The sequence below is a fragment of the Oryctolagus cuniculus genome, chromosome 10 (genome assembly GCF_964237555.1).
Source record: "Oryctolagus cuniculus chromosome 10, mOryCun1.1, whole genome shotgun sequence".
NCBI classification, from domain to species: domain Eukaryota; kingdom Metazoa; phylum Chordata; class Mammalia; order Lagomorpha; family Leporidae; genus Oryctolagus; species Oryctolagus cuniculus.
In genome coordinates this window covers 92,645,445-92,663,898 of record NC_091441.1, presented here as the reverse complement: position 1 = coordinate 92,663,898, position 18,454 = coordinate 92,645,445, and the positions used below count along the sequence as shown (strand labels likewise).

At 39.5% G+C, this 18,454-nt stretch overlaps 2 protein-coding genes across 2 annotated transcripts in view; one reads left to right on the top strand and one right to left on the bottom strand.

Moving 5' to 3' along the window:
- The window catches only part of APPL1 (adaptor protein, phosphotyrosine interacting with PH domain and leucine zipper 1), a 46,104-nt gene that overhangs the window by 20,128 nt on the left and 7,522 nt on the right, over positions 1 to 18,454 (top strand). Inside the window, exons 8-17 of the mRNA XM_051852269.2 lie at positions 910 to 1,056; positions 2,243 to 2,325; positions 2,991 to 3,149; positions 4,473 to 4,661; positions 8,107 to 8,149; positions 9,884 to 9,940; positions 13,335 to 13,426; positions 13,835 to 14,017; positions 16,934 to 16,986; positions 18,205 to 18,379. Of these exons, the coding sequence (XP_051708229.1) occupies positions 910 to 1,056; positions 2,243 to 2,325; positions 2,991 to 3,149; positions 4,473 to 4,661; positions 8,107 to 8,149; positions 9,884 to 9,940; positions 13,335 to 13,426; positions 13,835 to 14,017; positions 16,934 to 16,986; positions 18,205 to 18,379 (1,181 nt within the window). The remainder of the gene's footprint in view (positions 1 to 909; positions 1,057 to 2,242; positions 2,326 to 2,990; positions 3,150 to 4,472; positions 4,662 to 8,106; positions 8,150 to 9,883; positions 9,941 to 13,334; positions 13,427 to 13,834; positions 14,018 to 16,933; positions 16,987 to 18,204; positions 18,380 to 18,454) is intronic.
- The window catches only part of ASB14 (ankyrin repeat and SOCS box containing 14), a 42,310-nt gene continuing 26,174 nt past the window's right edge, over positions 2,319 to 18,454 (bottom strand). Inside the window, exon 10 of the mRNA XM_070050682.1 lies at positions 2,319 to 2,562. The gene's annotated coding sequence lies outside the window, so the exon portion shown is untranslated. The remainder of the gene's footprint in view (positions 2,563 to 18,454) is intronic.

Sequence of the window (18,454 nt, the reverse complement as noted above, 5' to 3'; positions counted from 1 at the left end):
TTGAGCCATCATCGGCTGCTTTTCTCAGGCACATTAGAGCTGGATTGGACACAACAGCAATATGGGATCCAGTTCGGGATGTCATCATTGTAGCCAGCAGTTTAACTCCGTACACTACAGTGACAACCCCTGGGACATATTTTTTAAGTAGAATTGACAAGATTTATGGTAGGAGGAAGAATGAAAAATTAGTCCTAGATTATTTGAATGACTGATGAGTCCAAGAGTAATTAAGAGAGCTAAGACACCAAGTAGAAGAGCAGGTTTTGTGGGTATTTCCAGTGCGTGAGTGCATGTGTACACACAGCCACAATACACATAAACACATAAAAACCTAGCTGGAGATGTACTTCTTTTGGCTCTTAGGAGAAAGAGAAGCAGAGGTAAAAGTTGGTGATCATTGAGTCATTGGTATATTGGAATATTCTTGATATTTGTTGGGATTCTAAGGAAAGGAGGAAGAAAGAAGAGCTAAATGCATATTACATAATTGATCCTCAACAAATATTTATTATCTGAATGTAAGAAATCAAAGGGGCACATGTGTTTTTAAGTATGGTGAAGGAAGACCAGCAACTAGAAGCGGAAGGCTGATCTCAGAGACCAATTGCTTAGCTAACAACAAACAATTGTCTGCCTTTCCTCCATCTGGTAGACTTTGTGTGCTTACTTTAGTTACTGTACTGTTCTGAGCTATATGCAGAATTTTTCTTTGGTTATGTGTTTTGTAAAAAATGTAGTTGTTAAACAGGAAAATCAGCCAGTGTATTGAAGGATTTCTAATAGATCAAAAAACAGGAAATTATGTTCCAGCATTCTTGATAAACCGTTTTCCTGTTTCTCAAAGCTGCTACTGAAGATAATTCAAAATTAAGTAAATCATAGTATTTTTAATCTTTGAATTCAAAGGTGAAGTATGAAGTAACAGAAGATGTGTACACTTCCAGAAAGAAACAACACCAGACCATGATGCATTATTTTTGTGCATTAAATACTCTTCAGTATAAGAAGAAAATAGCATTGTTAGAACCTCTACTTGGGTACATGCAAGCTCAGGTAAGTACTTTATCATGTTTTCTATTATAATTGTTCTAAAAGCTATATATCGAGCTTAAATATAAGGACATTGCATACTATTTTCAGCATACCTATGTATGGATTTTGAAAAGTAATATTTAAAAATGTCACCCGAATATTTTAAGGAAGTTGTGAAAATGGTTTCCTTGCAAATCAAGATTTCAGATATTTTAGGATAAATGGAACTGCTTACCATTATGTGTGTTTAAATCCTGTCACACTTAAGTGGCAAGTCCAGAAAGCTAAATGAATTCCAAAGTTAAACCTATTGCTGGAGCTTCCTCTTCCTTTATAATGGATCTGGAAGAGAATAATCAAATTTGAGTTCATCCCTTGTGTTTTGCATACTTGCTGAGTTACAAATAACATATATACTCTGAAGTGCCCAAAGACTTGCATATCAGAAAATAGGCTAGAAAACTAAGTTTCAGGTGATAGATAATATTGGTTCCTTAAACATCAAAGAATTTAAGGCAGGTGTTTAGCCTAGTGGTTAAGATGCTTGCAGTCCATATTATAATAACTGGGTTTGACCGCTGGTTCTGGTTTCTGACTATAGCTTCCTGCTAATGCAGACCCTAAGAGGCGGCAGTGGTAACTGAAGTAATTTGGTTTCTGTTGCCCAGGTAGGAGACCTGGATCGAGTTCCTGGCTCCTGATTTTGCGTGGGAGGTAGAGTGGGGCTGTGGTATTTTGGGCATTTAGGGAGTGGACCAGTGGATTGGAGAGCATACCTTCTCTCTCTCTTTTCCTCTTCTCTCTCTCTCCTTCCTCCTCACTTCCCTCCCTCTACCACCTCTCAAACAGATATTAAAAAACATTATAGTCTAAGAAATGTGAATATTCCTTCAGATAAAAGAGTATTTATTTGTCCTAAATCATAAATCTTATGTATCTTTGAGGTAAGTGTGAAATAGTTTCCATACATATGTATTTCTTGTGCAGTTATAACAAAAGCATGTCAGTGGGATCTAAGTCTTACTCAGTGTTTCATTGCCCAGTTGAAGTTGCAAACTGCATACAAACAGAATAATCCTTTTTTTTTTTTTTTTACTTAACCATGTATCTTGGAGATTGTTGATATGCTTTACTTGTAAGTATTTTTATTTATTTATTTTCTGCTGTGTATTTGTGTTATTGATCCTCCACTCTTCTTTCAATCCAGATAAGTTTCTTTAAGATGGGTTCTGAAAATCTCAATGAACAACTGGAAGAATTTTTAGCTAATATTGGAACGAGTGTCCAGAAGTAAGTACCTTTTTCCTTTAAATTGAAATGAAGTAAAAAACTGACAACTAAATGAAATGCTACCATTGAAAAATATTTACCAGGTGTTTCCCGAGGGGGTGTTTGTCCTGCCGTGAGTGTGTTTCTCAACATGGCTTGTGGATGCTGCTTGGCATTTTGACCACCTTTTCCCTGGAATGAGCTTGGACTTTGATATATTTGATGATGAATGCAGCGACTCAAAGCTAGTTTTTCTGTCTGAATATAAAAGACGCAGTAATTATCCATAAGTGAAATTATCTTTAAATTGTTGGGGTTGGATGAGAGATTACTAAATAAATCTTACTTTCCAACCAGTTCTACTCAGTTTGAAATGTTAGCAGTGATGTGGGCAGTGTGAGGTATGGAGAGAGCTGTGGAAAATCATTGCTCTAAAGAGCAATTTGAAAATTCCTTCTAGGGCATTTAGTTTGGTTTCATTACTTTTTGAATTTAGTGTTGTTTCCAAAATATTTGTTTCAAATTAAATGTAAAGCTATTCAAAATATTTGTGTTACTTTTACCACTTATGACTCGGCTTTTCTCTTTGAACAAAATATGTACAAGACGAATATACAGGTGAATGTGATTGGTGAGGAGTTCTTTGTGGATTGTGGTTGATAGTAAATAATTGTTTTCTGTGTTAGTGTTCGCAGGGAAATGGACAGTGACGTAGAGACCATGCAGCAGACAATAGAGGATTTGGAAGTAGCCAGTGACCCCTTATATGTGCCTGACCCAGATCCCACCAAATTTCCTGTGAATCGAAACTTAACCCGAAAGGCTGGATACCTTAATGCTAGGAAGTAAGAAAATTATTGTTATTTTCATATATTGTGTATTATATAAGGTAATACCAAATGAATATAGTATGTGATTGATACTTTCTGTAAGTTGTTTTCATTTTTTTAAAAGGTTTATTTATTTAGTGAAAGGCAGAGTTAGAGAGAGGCAGAGGCAGAAAGAGGTCTTCCATCCACTGGTTCGCTCCCCAGATGGCTGCAATGGCTGAAGCCATGCTGATCTTCAAAGGCAGGAGCCAGGAGCTTCTTCTGGATCTCCCACTCGGGTGCAAGGGCCCAAAGACTTGGGCCATCTTCTGCTTTCCCAGGCCATAGCAGAGAGCCGATTGGGAAGTGGAGCAGCCAGGGCTTGAACCAGAGCCCATATGGGATGTTGGCACTGGCACTGCAGGTGGCAGCTTTACCCGCTATGCCACAGTGCTGGCCCCTAAGTTGCTTTATTTTTAAGGTTGGCCCTTTTTATTGTTATTAGTGTTTTTTTTTTTTTTTTTTTTTTTTTTTTTTTAAGATTTGCTTATCTATTTGAAAGGCAAAGTTGCAAAGAGAAGAGAAAGGCACTGAGAGAGAGAGAGACAGACATCTCTACGGGTTCACTCCTCACGTAGCTTTAACAGTAATGGCTAGGCCATGCCGAAACTGTGTGGGTGCAGGCTGCTAGATACTTGGACCATCTTAACACTGCTTTCTTAGGTGCATTAGCAAGGAGCTAGATTGGAACTGGAGCTGGGACTTGAGCCATTGACCATATGGGATCCAGTGCTATAAGCAGTGACTTATCCCTCTGTGCCACAGTGCTGGCCCTGGTATTAGTATTTACATGAATGTTCTGACAGATGAGATCCAAAAAAACTTTTTAAAAGTAAAATTTTACTTAGATGTTTATTGAATAATTTAGAATGAAGAGATGGGAACAATTTGAAATCAACCAACTGTTGATATATGCATGTAGGGGGTGGCTGAGCCTCAGTGCCAGCCCCCATTTATCATGCTGTAAAGTATATGTAATTATTGCATCTTAGTCACATTTTAGTTTGCACTTGAAGATAAGATGCAGCAGATTAACCCCAGGAATAAAATAAATTCTTCTGAGTTTTTTCTCTTGGAATATAACCTGTATTTTGTGGAGCATCATTATAATGACTGCTGTGTAAGTTTCCAGCCTTGTTTTGGAAACAGATTCACACAAGTGAGTCAACACACACTCATTCATCTTGGTGCCTATTCAAAAACTAGTTCTTTGTAATATGCTTTGTCTTATGTTTGGCTGATGATAAGGTGATTTGGGGTGTGTCATTATTAAAGCATGAATGTACTCTCTTCATTTAGTAAAACAGGCTTGGTGTCATCTACCTGGGACAGACAGTTTTACTTCACGCAGGGTGGAAACTTAATGAGTCAAGCCCGTGGGGATGTGGCAGGAGGTCTGGCCATGGACATAGACAACTGTTCAGTGATGGCTGTGGACTGTGAAGACAGGCGGTACTGTTTTCAGATCACCTCTTTTGATGGAAAAAAGTTAGTATTTTTTTCTACTATTAAAATCTATAGTATTTTAAACAACTGAAATTCAGAATTCTTTTTTGTTTGCAAAATTGTATATACCTTTAAACTTACCATGTATTAAGATAATTTTTTATCTTGTAAAAATAAGTTGAATTTTTCTTTTGACTTGATGAAATGATTTCTTTACATTTGAGGTCGCCAAAGCAAGATCACATAGTAAAGACTTGTGATTTCATGTTAAGAGACTGGTCCCTAAAAAATCCTATGTGGTATAGGGAATGCAACCCAAATTGATAGAGATTTCCAATCCCAGAGTGATAAAGTTCAAACTTTGTATTCATTACTTACAGTGTGGTAAGTTACTTAGACAAGTTACTTATTTTTCTACATGGAGAATGTAGGAGTTGGGGGTTTGTCATCTTTGCTTGTGAATTGTGAGGAACAGAAATTTTTTGAAGATTTATTTTTAAGTCAGAGTTAGAGGGAGAGAAAGAAAGGTTGATCTTCTATCCACTAGTTCATTCCCCAGATGGGCACAATGGTTGGGGTTGGGCCATGCTTAAGCCAGGTGCTTCTTCTGGGTCTCCTATGTGGGTGGCAAGTGCCCAAGCACTTGAGCCATCTTCTGCTGCTTTTCTCAGGACCATTAGCAGGGAGCTGGATCGGAAGTGGAGCAGCGGGGACTTGAACCAGCAGCCATATGGGATGCTGGCATCACAGGCAGTGGCTCTACCTGCTATGCCACACTGACAGCCCCAAGAATAGAAATCTTGACCTATGTAATGTGCTCAGCATGTAGTAGGTGCTAACAATAGTGTTATTTTTAAATGTTAATTCTTTTTTTTTTTTTTAGCAATTCTTTGCATCATTTTTTTTTTATATAAGACTTATTTATTTGAGAGGTCGAGTTACAGACGGTAACAGGAAGAGACAGAGAGAAAGGTCTTCCTTCCATTGGTTCACTCCCCAATGGCCACAGCGGCCGAAGCTGCACCAGTGCGAAGCCAGGAGCCAGGAACTTCTTCCAAGTCTCCTATGCGGCTGCAGGGGCCCAAGGACTTGGTCCATCTTCTACTGCTTTCCCAGGCCATAGCAGAGAGTTGGAGAGTCTTGAACTGGTGCCCATATGGGATGCTGGTGCCGCAGGTAGAGGATTAGCCTACTATGCCATGGTGCCGGCACTTAAATGTTAATTATTTCTAATCAGATTATTTTGTCCATATGTTTATTTATTTATTTATTTATTGACAAGCAGAGTGGACAGAGAGAGAGAGACAGAGAGAAAGGTCTTCCTTTGCCGTTGGTTCACCCCCCAATGGCCGCCGCGGCCGGCGCACCATGCTGATCCGATGGCAGGAGACAGGTGCTTCTCCTGGTCTCCCATGGGGTGCAGGGCCCAAGCTTTTGGGCCATCCTCCACTGCACTCCCGGGCCACAGCAGAGAGCTGGCCTGGAAGAGGGGCAACCGGGACAGAATCCGGCGCCCCGACTGGGACTAGAACCCGTTGTGCCGGCACCGCAAGGTGGAGGATTAGCCTATTGAGCCACGGCGCCAGCCTTGTCCATATGTTTATAATTCCATTGTAAATTTTTCTGTCACCTTTCCATTAGATGAGAATCTAGAATAACTTCTTTTTTTTTTTTTTTTAAGATTTATTTATTTATTTGAAAGGCAGAGGCAGAGAGAGAGGTCTTCCATCCACTGGTTCACTCCTCAGGTGGCCTGAATGGCCAGAGCTGCGCCAATCTGAAGCCAGGAGCCAGGAGCTTCCTCTGGATCTCCCACACAGGTGCAGGGGCCCAAGGACTTGGGCCATCTTCCACTGCTTTCCCAGGACCTAGCAGGGAGCTGGATTGGAAGAAGCATCTGGGGTTCGAACTGGCACCTCTATGGGATGCCAGCACTGCACATGGTGACTTTACCTGCTGTACCATAGCACCAGCCCCTAGAATGACTTTTTAAAAATTTTTGTATGTTTTAATTTTTGTACATTTAAAAATTATTTTATAATTTTAACATTTTGTCACATTCATTTCAAGTTGACAATTATATACATATATTCTATTTTTTCTTGAAGAAGACATAATCAGAGTGAGAGATTCATTGCTATGATCATAATGTGGGGAAAGAAGATTATATTGTCATTTACATGGAGTGAGTCAATGAGGCAATATTTGTAACTAAATGCCAAATAATAGGACATCTACCTAGTTTTGATATGTTTAAAACACATATTTGAAAAGCATATAAAAGTAGCCAGTCACTGCTGGCGCCGCGGCTCACTAGGCTAATCCTCTGCCTTGCGGTGCCGGCACACCGGGTTCTAGTCCCGGTCAGGGCGCCGGATTCTGTCCCGGTTGCCCCTCTTCCAGGCCAGCTCTCTGCTATGGCCCGGGAGTGCAGTGGAGGATGGCCCAAGTGCTTGGGCCCTGCACCCCATGGGAGACCAGGAGAAGTACCTGGCTCCTGCCATCGGATCAGCGCAGTGTGCGGGCCGCGGCGGCCATTGGGGGGTGAACCAACGGCAAAGAAAGACCTTTCTCTCTGTTTCTCTCTCTCACTGTCCACTCTGCCTGTCCAAAAAAAAAAAAAAAAAAAGTAGCCAGTCACATTAATGAAAAGCAGCCTTCCAGTTTTGATCCTAAGTACATTTTTAAATAGTTGAAATATTCTGTTTCTAATTTAGATTTGCAGCCACTTATTAAAAAACATTTCATGATGGCCATATTATAATCTATTTAAGGACATGTATCATAATTTAAAAATTTTCCTAATGATGTTTTAAGTTGGCTGCTACTTTTTTCTCCTCACTTAAACCATTTTTTTACTTTTAAACTTGTTTATCGTGCAGGAGCAATCTCTGGATTCTATAAAGGTCATTTTCCTCCCTATATAAATATAATCTTTACCCTTTAAATAAAGATCAATGTTCCATATGTTTTTTAAAAAAGATTTCAGAATGCCGAAACTGTATGTAAGTTAACACACTAGATGTTAGGAGTCTGTGTGTTCATTTGTCAGAATTACCAGATTGTTAATATGTATGTTTAAGTTTTGCTAATGGCTAACATTTCCCATTTCATATTTCTGGTGTGATGCAAAATGAGTAAAAAATAGTTTTTCTCTAACTTTTAAAATATTAACACCCAGTTAGTAATTCATGTATTGAAATTTTTAGCTCTATTAAAAGAGAAACAGTAATAAAGTTGGTGTTTTCTGATAGGATCATTGAAACATGTATAACAAGCTGAAATGCGTTGTCTTAGTTGAAGTGAACTTTCCTGGTCCGTAATCTGAGAACGTATACCTGTTTCCATTTTGGTACATCTTGGTGTAGATGGTCAAACCCAGAATTGTTAAGTGATGGCCTCCTTTTTGTAAAATATTGTTGCTTGTGTTTTTGTTTTTTAATTTTTAAAAATGTCAAGGCTGAAGCTTTTTCTCATTTTCCTCCAGATCTTCAATTTTACAAGCAGAAAGTAAAAAAGACCATGAAGAGGTAAAATTTTATCTAGTTAATTTCTTCAGCAACATTTAAAAATATTTTTCTGATGACAAACATGTATTAATGTGTTCAGTGAAGAAATTCTGGAAAATGCTAGTAGGTTAAAAATATTTTCTTGCTGAAAGTCTTTTCTTCTCAAGCAGCATTCTTAAGTTTCTGACATATTTTTGTCTGGAAGGACCTTAGACAGAGATCATCTCTCGCTATGTTCAAGGCTCAGATTCAGCAATGACCTTGTGACTGTTGCCTTCTGGCAAGCTGTTAGTATCACGAGGTGGCAGTTCAGTTTATTCCCTTCACTCACCGACCCTTTGAGACACTATTTACTGTAGTAAGAACGTAGTGACAGCAGATGTGGCACGGCGGGAAACAGCTGAAGCTTAAAACTGTAGGGAAATGAAAGACAGAAAAACAAAAATTTGGGAGTCTCTGTTCTTCCTCACAAGCCTTTTTGTCTTGGCTCCATGTCTACTCCTGCTATACCAGATCTGGAAGGTAAGGTACTGCCAAGAACCGATGGTTTGAAAGCTTTGTCTTGAGAGGTATCCTTCCATGAAATTATACTTGATTTTGAGCTTGATTTTGAGCCTTTTTATCTGTTATTATTGTGTTGATAAAAGACAAGGTTAGAAATTATGTAAAGATCTCCTGGAAAAAAGTTGATACTAAAATTTCCTTCAGTCTCTGACAAACAGATACGTCTACTCTCTGCATGATTTACCAAACAAAATATTAGTTTAGTGAGGCTCATCAGGCACTGGAACACTTGAGAGTGAAGCAGAAGATGTGGAACAGAGTGCTTTTTGTGTTATTTATAAATTTGCAAGAAGTGGGGTATGCAAAATTTATTTACCGAGAATATATCATCTGTTTTTGTTAATTATGATATCTCAGTTCAGATTGTCTTGTTTAGTGTGGATAAAGGGGGAAGTGAAAACAAGAAATGTAGACTATCAAATTATAATTTAACATCATTGCTATACTTTGTTTCTTTGTGTGCAGTAAATTTGAGGTTTTAAAATTATTAGTAATCTGAATGTTCATATTATAAAGGTACTTCAAGAAGTATATGGAAAAATGGAATTAAAATAATTTTATTTTGGTTCAAAAAATTAAAATTCATGCATAGTTTTTTCATAATATACATTTTCCATGACCTTTTAAAATAATTCTTGTGTGTGAGCCTATGCATATGTGTACCTGATGGTATACAAATATGCATATACTTTTCTGTTTTTAATTTATTTTCTATATACTTTATTTTTTTAAATATTTATTTATTATTTGAAAGGCAGAGTTACAGAGAGACAGGGCCGAAGAGAGGGAGAGAAGGAGGGAGGGGAGGGAAGGGTATTCCATCCGCTGGTTCACCACCCAAATTGCCACAACGGCTGGAGCTGAACCGATCAGGAGCTTCTTCCAGATCTCCCACTCGGGTGCAGGGGTCAAAGGACTTGAGCTACCTTTTACTGCTTTTCCAGGGCATAGCAGAGAGCTGGATCAGAAATGGAGCAGCCAGGATTCAAATCGGTACCCATATGGCTTGCCAGCACTGTAGGCAGAGGCTTTACCTGTCACTCCACAGTGCTGGCCCCTATACTTACTTTCTAAGAAGGAAGATTATGTACTACTTCTAATGCAACTTATGTTTCAGTTGAATATTGAATATTCTTCAGATGAGAAGCTTTGAGAAATTATTAATCATTTTTCTGTTTTTTCTTTTTGCAGTGGATCTGTACAATAAACAACATATCTAAACAAATATACTTAACTGAGAATCCAGAGGTACTGTTTTTATTTTGTTACCCACATTTAGCAAGATGAAATAATTCTGTGGCTTACATGGCTTATGTTTAGTCCTAATTTCTCAAGTTCTTTATATTCTTTTGACCATGAATGGGTAGCTTTAATGTATTATATATATTATAAGTATCTAGTCTTAGTAGAATAATAAGGTATTTTGGAAGTACTGAATCAGTCAAGCAACATGTATTCACTGAGTGTTGACCTTTTTGCTTTGGTTTGAGCACCTTGGAGAAGGAAAATGTAGAATAATAATAAGGCTATCTTTATGGGGTGACAAAAATGTTAATATTTCATATAAATCAGGATGTAAGTAAAAGCATATGGTGGTGACTATAATTTTGGGAGTGTTAAGATCATGGACTTTAGCTTTAGAGAAAGCTCTATGAGGATGGTAGAAGTTGGATAGTATTTATATTGTAAAGAAAAGAGAAAACAGAATGGAATAAAACAAATGCAGAAATGGGATGTGTATGGATCTAGTACTGTGATTAGAATTGACAGTTCTTGAAGAATAATGGAAAACTGAAATACACATACAGATCACCTGGGCAATCTTGGTAAAACGCAGATTATAGTTCAGTATCTCTGGTAATGCAGTTGTTTTTTCTCCCCCAGGTTTTGCAAATTGTACTTTAGAGAGTAGCAAGGATATCAAACCAGATGAACACTGCAGTGTAGATATCATCTAAAGGTAACAGTGCAGTCCAGACATACAGGTAAAACCCAGAGGTACAGAGAACTCTGGAAGCAACTATAGTGGCCCACACTGCAATACAGTTGGAGAAGACGTGGCCCTAGGATAGGAGCTGTCTGACTTCTGCCAGGCTAGCTGTGAACCCAGGTGCCTCCCAGAGCTGGGAGGGACTGATGCTTGTGGCTAGGAAGCCTCATTCTTCTAAAGCTTAAGTTGCTGTTGAGTTGATGGTAGATTAGATGGGGTTAAGAGGGAGCGGTCTAGACACATTAGTAACTGATTGATACGAAGGATGAAGGAGAGGAGTAGGTAAAGATGACTCCTAAGTCTTAAACCCAGAAGAAAACAGTTGGGAAAAAGTTCTTTTTTTTTTTATCATGATAGCTTTGAGGTGTCAGACAAGATATGATGTAGATGCCCAGAAGGAAATTTGAACCAGCAAAACAAAACTTCATGACCTCCAAAATATTAGTAATTTGTTAGTTTTATAACACATTTATGAGTTTAATCTTAGAAAATTAATGCTAACTGTAGAGAAGCCTTTTGTTTTAGTGACTTAATCTCCTGCCAATTTGTCTTTTCCTTTCTGTAAGATTACTTGGGAGCAACTCAAAATTAAAATGCAGATTAAATGACTTTACTTTATTCCCTAGGGAATATACTTTGCAGATTTGAATAATCCAGACTTGTGATTCTTTCCTGTGAAAGTAGTGGAAGGTGGTCAAGCACCCCTGCTCCCACATGAGTGATCCAGATGAAGCTCCTGGCTTTGGCCTGGCCCAGTCTTGGTTGTTGTAAGCATTTGGGTAGTGAACCAGCAGATGGAAATTCTCTCTCTCTTTGTAACTCTGCCTTTCAAATAAATGGAATAAATAATAATAATAATAATAAAACTTGAAAAACATTCACTATATTAACTGTTTTTAAGTGTACAGAGGAGTAAATGTACACTGTTGGAACAGGTGTCTATTTTTGACTAAAAAAATCATGAAAAGTTTACTGCTAAACTTGGAAAAATTAAACATTATATATTTTGCAAATATATAATTGTTTATATTATATATAAAATATATACAAAATTTATAATTATACATTATATATTGTTGCAAATACAGCTGTAAAAGTAAGGAAACATTCCAAAATATTGACGGTAAATGCTGAATTGGCAAGGCCCAACTGATTTTTTTTCCTTCTCTTTCTTAAATTGTCCTTAAATTTAAAAAAAAATATTTTTAAAAAATATTTATTTGAATGACAGGGTTACGTGGAGAGGTAGAGACAGAGAGAGAGGTCTTTCATCCACTGGTTCACCCCAAAAGGCTGTAGTGGCCAGAGCTGAAGGCAGGAGCTAGGAGCTTCTTCTGGGTCTTCCACGTGGGTGTACGGGCCCAAGGACTTGGGCCATCCTCCACTGCTTTCCCAGGCAGTGCATTAGCAGGGAGCTGGATCAGAAGTGGAGCAACTGGGACTCGAACCTGCACCCATATGGGTTTCTGGCACTGCAGGGCAGGGCTTTAACCCGCTGTGAGGCAGTGTCAGCCCCATAAAAAACTTATTTGAAAGGCAGAGTAACAGATCTTCCATCTACTGGTTCATGCCACAAATGGCCACAATGGCCAGGACTGGGCCAGGCTGAATCCAGGGGCCTGGTCATCCGTCTGGGTCTCACATGTAGGAGGCAGGGGCTCAAGCACTTGGGCCATCAGCTGCTGCTTTCTCAGGTGCATTAGCACAGAGCTGGATCAGAGCAGAGGTGGATCCCAATCCCAGGGATTCCAATATGGGATATAGGCCACAATGCCTGCCCTAGCCAGTATTAATAAAACAGTAAGCCTAAAAATATTTTTTTTCTAAAAATATTTTTTAGGGAAATCTTTCTTACCTTCAAATTGATACCTGAAAATAACCATGATACTTTATAAATTAAAAAAAATATAGATATTGCTAAGCATATATGTATTCTAGAAAATCATTAAAACTTTGCTGGCATAGTTATAAAATGCTAACTTCCAGGGGTAGGCATTGGGTACAGTGCTTAAGACTACATGGGACACTGTGCCCCCTGTCAGAGTGCTTAGGTTCAAGTCCTGGCTCTGCTTCTGATTTTTGCTTCCTGCTGGGACGCCACTGGTAATGGCTCAAGTACTTGGGTCCCTGCTACTCAAGTGAGCCTGGATTGAGTTCCAGGCTCCTGGTTTTGGCTTGGCCCAGCTCTGGCTATTGCAAGCATTTGGAGAGTGAACCTGTGGATAGAAGATCTCTGTCTCTCTGCCTTTCAAATGAGTAGATTAAAATAACAAAGTACTAACTTTCATATTTTGTGACTATTTCCTATTCTTAAATGTCTTTATTCAATAAATGTGTGTTCACTGTGTGTGGCACTGTGCTAGGCACTAGTAGTATAAACATTAATCCAAATATATGTGGTGAAAAGTTTATAGAAAAATATTTTATTGTTATAGATATTAGAAAATAATCAAATTTTCTTCTAGATGGTAGGTAATTTATAACGTGACATTATGAACCCTAACATTAAAAGAATATGGAACTACTTCAATATGTGTGATTTATATTTTAAGTATAACTCAGAGCAATTCTGACAATTCAGAGTTACATTTCAACGTTTGGTTTTCTTTCTTTACTAATAATAGCCCTTTTATTTGAAAAAAAATCAAATAGGAAATTGCTGCGCGAGTCAATCAGTCTGCTCTAGAAGCTGTCACCCCTTCACCATCTTTCCAGCAGCGGCATGAGAGCCTGCGGCCAGCAGGGTGAGTCGCCCCAGTGGGTATGTGAAGACCTTCCTGGGCTAGTTCCAGTGTTGGGAAGCTCTTGTGAGTAGTACTGCTTACATTGGTACTAAATAGTTGCCTAAACAGCAGAGAAAATTGATTTTCAAAGTGGTACACTTATCAGTAAGGGTATTAAGCAAATGAAGAGTTTATATTTCCCTACTGTTGGCAACTAAATCTCTAGATTGAGGTTATTTATGCTTTTGAGTTTCGTAATTGGGAAGTCTGTTGTTAATTAATAGCTGATGGGGATTATGTTTATGTCAAAATTTGTTTTACTTTTCTCATTAACTTAAAATGTAGGGTTTTCTTTTTTCATAGTTTAAGTGTTCAATTTCCAAAAGAGAAAACTAAATGCAATGTTTTCTTGTTTCGCTTTGTGTTCAGACAATCTCGACCACCAACAGCTCGGACCAGCAGTTCGGGATCCTTGGGGTCCGAGTCCACAAATTTGGCTACACTCTCTCTAGATTCTCTTGTTGCCCCAGACACCCCAATTCAGTTTGACATAATTTCCCCTGTGTGTGAAGATCAGCCTGGCCAGGCAAAAGCTTCTGGCCAGGGAGGCAGGTGGGTGATGGCATCACAGGGACGTGTGCGGTGGTTTGTAACGTTTATGATTGCATTTCCACATTTGAGAGGCTCTCTTACATATCGTGTGCATCAGCTATGTGATACTTGCTCTGTTTAATCATCTAACAAATTGGATAGGGAAGAGTCCTGTAGCTTTTTTTTTTTTTTTTTTTTTTGCCTTCTGCCTCAATTTAAAGAGTTAAGATAATATCAGAAATATTTAATTCTAAATTGCTTATCAGATCTGCTTGTTAGATATTTCCTCATAAAAGTACAGAAGAAAATTTGGGGACAGTGTTGTTGTATAGCTGGTTAAGCTGCCTCATGCAATCCTGGCATCTCAAATGGTTGCTGGTTCGAGTCCTAGCTGCTCCACTTCCAGTCCACTGGGAAAGCAGTGGAAGATGGCCCACATGGGAGATTTAGATGAAGCTCCTGGCTTTAGCCTGGCCCAGCATTGATTGTTGGAGCCATTTAGGGTGTGAGCCAGAGGATGGAAGATTACTTTGTCTCTCCTCTCTTTGTAACTCTGCCTTTCAAATAAAATCTTTTAAAAAAATAACAGAAGGAAATTGGTAGTTTCATTTTTAGGTCATGACTTTTTAAAATTCTAGAGGGTAATATGAGGGTACTTTGAAAAGTTCGTGAAAAAGTAGAATTAAAAGATGAGTTTATTTTGATCCAAAATTTCTGAAATCCATGCATGATTTTTTTTATACATATTCTCCATGAACTTTTAAAGATCCTGTTATCAGAATAAGAAATCTTTAGGAATTTACTGAAACATCCTGCTATGAACTATTAGTGAGTGATCTTTTGTCTTATATATAATGAGGACTTTTATTTATTTATTTATTTATTTCAAAGAATTACACAGATAGAGAATGAGAGGCAGAGAGAGAGAGGTTTTCCATCCGCTGGTTCACTCCCCAGTTGGCCACAGCAGCCAGAGCTGTGCCGATCCGAAGCTAGGAGCCAGGAGCTTCTTCCGGGTCTCCCACGTGTGTGGGGTCCCAAGGACTTCGGCCATCTTCTACTGCTTTCCCAGGTCATAGCAGAGAGCTGGATCGAAGGTGAAGCAGCTGGGACTCAAACCAGCCCCCCATGGGATGCCGGTATTACAGGCGGTGGCTTTACCTGCTGTGCCACAGTGCTGGCCCCCAATGAGGACTATCCTTGTCAAGGCAGTTAAAATTTTTCTTTGACCATGGATGTAAGAAACATGGCTTACAGCATGCCACTAATTAAGTAGGTTAGATACTTAATACATTTATAATAAATTTGAATGTACAAGAAGTCACTTATATTTGCAGAAATATATTTAGCATTACTGTAATTGGTCAGGTATGTATTAAAAAGATGAGTTTCCTATTATATTAATTGCCAGTGTTATCTTGGAAGCAGTTAGCTGTCTGTTTGTAAACTCTACTTGAAGTGGGGGCACTTGGCCTAGTGGTTAAGATACTGGTGTTGACATCAGATGCCTGGGTTCTATGCCTGGCGCCAGTTCCCAGATTCAGCTTCCTGCCAGTGTGGATCCTGGGAGGCATCACTGATAGCTTAGTCACTTGGGCCATCGCCACCTTTGCCACCTGTGTAGGAGAACTGGATTGAGTTCCTGACTGAGCTCCAACCCTGGCCTAATCCCTGCTGTTGAGGGCTTTGCCTGCCTGCCTGCCTGTTGGGGGCAGGCAGCAGGAGAGGGGAAGGGACAGCTCCTCAGAACCTACTTCAAATCGTCCTTTTCTTCTTTGATTATTATTATTATTATTTTTTTTTTTTGACAGAGTGGACAGTGAGAGAGACAGAGAGAAAGGTCTTCCTTTGCCGTTGGTTTACCCTCCAATGGCCGCTGCGGCTGGCGCGCTGATCATGCACCGTGCTGATCCGATGGCAGGAGCCAGGTACTATCCTGGTCTCCCACGGGGTGCAGGGCCCAAGCACTTGGGCCATCCTCCACTGCACTCCCTGGCCACAGCAGAGAGCTGGCCTGGAAGAGGGGCAACCAGGACAGAATCCAGTGCCCTGACCAGGACTAGAACCCGGTGTGTCGGCGCCGCAAGGCGGAGGATTAGCCTAGTGAGCCGCGGCGCCGGCTCTTCTTTGATTTTGATATGCCATAGGCCAAGGAGTACAGTAAGATGGAAGCGACTTCCATCTCCAGTTCACTTTTCTTCCTGGATTCTTAATTATGCCTTGAGAAATCTAGGTTTAATACTAGAAAATATTATCATTAGAGGTAACTTGTGACACAAAATTAGAACCCAGCAAGAGATTTTTACATTGCCAGGAAATCCTTGACATTTTCTTTTTTAAAATTTATTTGACAGATAGTGAGAGAGAGAGAAAGGTCTTCCTTCTGTTGGTTCACTCCCCAAATGGCCGCTACGCCAATCCGAAGCCAGGAGCCAGGTACTTCCTCCTGGTCTCCCACATGGGTGCAGGTGCCTAAGCACTTGGGCCATCCTCCACTGGACCGGAAGAGGAGCAGCCGGGACTAGAACCCGGTACCCATATGGGATTCCAGCACTGCAGGCGGAGGATTAGCCAAGTGAGCCACAGCACCGGCCTCAACATTTTTCTTAAGTAGCTAAGATTGGAGGTAAATCTGTTTTCCTCTGTGCTAGCTTATTTAAATTCAAGAACTTTTGAAGGATGGTTTCTTAAGATGTTGATCTGTTTTGTGTGGCTATCCTCTCAGTCCATTCATGTCTTTTGAAGTGTAGTGACATAGGGTTCAGCCTATTGACACAGTTAATAATTTGGTCATCAGTCATGTTCTTTGGCAGGAACGGGCTTTCCTTTCCAAATGTGTGTTCAAAGTTTTATGACTTTTAGATTTTATCTTTGTTTTCCATAATTAGATTTCTTCCATGTGGCTCATGGTAACTGACCATTTTGTTCCTATTTCAGGCGTACAAATCCATTTGGAGAATCTGGAGGAGGTACAAAATCTGAAAGTGAAGGTAAAACAGATGTTCAGTATTCTGTCACTTAGAATTGCTTCTCAGTGGCAAACTGAAGGAGTTGTCGTTTATATTTGTTCTGTTACTATGCTCAGTTTTCTTATCTTTATTTACTCCTAAGACACTTAGAGTGATAGAACTTAGACTTGAGATGTTGTTATTCACACAGAATTATAGAATACCATACTTGGGATCTCTTAACAGCTGATGTATCATTACTAGTACCGGTTACTGGAGCATACATAACTTTTCTTCTTTTTCCAGTATCTATTTTTTTTAAAGATTTATTTTGTTTATTCATCAGAAAGAGAGGGAGAGACAGAGAGAAAGAGATCATTCGTTTGCTGGTTTACTCCCCAAAAGGCCATGATGGTCAGGGCTGGGCCAGGCTAACGCCAGGAGGCCAGAACTTCATCTGGCTCTCCCACATGGGTGGCGGTGGTCCAAGCACTTGGGCCATCTTCTGCTGCCTTCCCAGGAGGATTAGCAGGAAGTTGGATCAGAAGTGGAGCAGCTGGGTCTTGAACCAATGCTCTGATATAGGATGCCAAAGTCACAGGCTATTGCTTAACCCATTGCCGCACAGTGCTGGCCCCCTCCAGTAGCTATTTTTTGACATAATTTCAAACTCACAGCAAAGCTATTGGAATAGTATGAGAAATTTTTACCCAAAACCACATTGTTCAATATTTATGCTATTTAAATTTGAGATCCTTTTTTTTTTTTTTTGATTTTATTTATTTATTTGAAAGGCAGAGTTACAATGAGGGAGGAGGGGAGGGGAAGAGAGATTGAGATCGAGATCTTCCATCTGATGGTTCACTCCCCAAATGGCAGCAGTGGCTGATGTTGAGCCAGGCTAAAGAGAGGAGCCAAGAGGTTCATATGGGTCTCCCACATGGATGAGAGACCCAAGCACTTGGGCCATCTTTCTCCTCTTTCCCAGGCACATTAGCAAGGAACTGGATCAGAAGTGGAACAGCTGGGACCCGGACGGGCACCTGTGTGGGAAGCCAGTGTCAGTGGCTTAACCAGCTGTGGCACAACACTGGCCCCCCTAATTTTCTTAAAACTTAAATGTTGTTAGGAATTACTTGTAAATAACTCCTTTAGTTTGAGTTTTTCATTGGAAAACCTAAAAGGAGGTGTAGTATATTTTATTATTTTGGAAGAGAAATGTGAAATTTAAAACGAGTAATGTATTTTGTTCTGTTATAGATTCTATTCTTCATCAGTTATTTATTGTCCGATTCCTTGGTTCTATGGAAGTGAAATCAGATGACCATCCAGATGTTGTTTATGAAACGATGCGCCAAATCTTAGCTGCCCGAGCCATCCATAATATCTTTCGTATGACAGAATCACATTTATTAGTCACTTGTGACTGTTTAAAGTAAGTAGCAATCCCCTCCTAAAAAATTCTGTAGGGAAAAAAGGCTTTATTGCAGCATAATTAAAATTTGTTTCC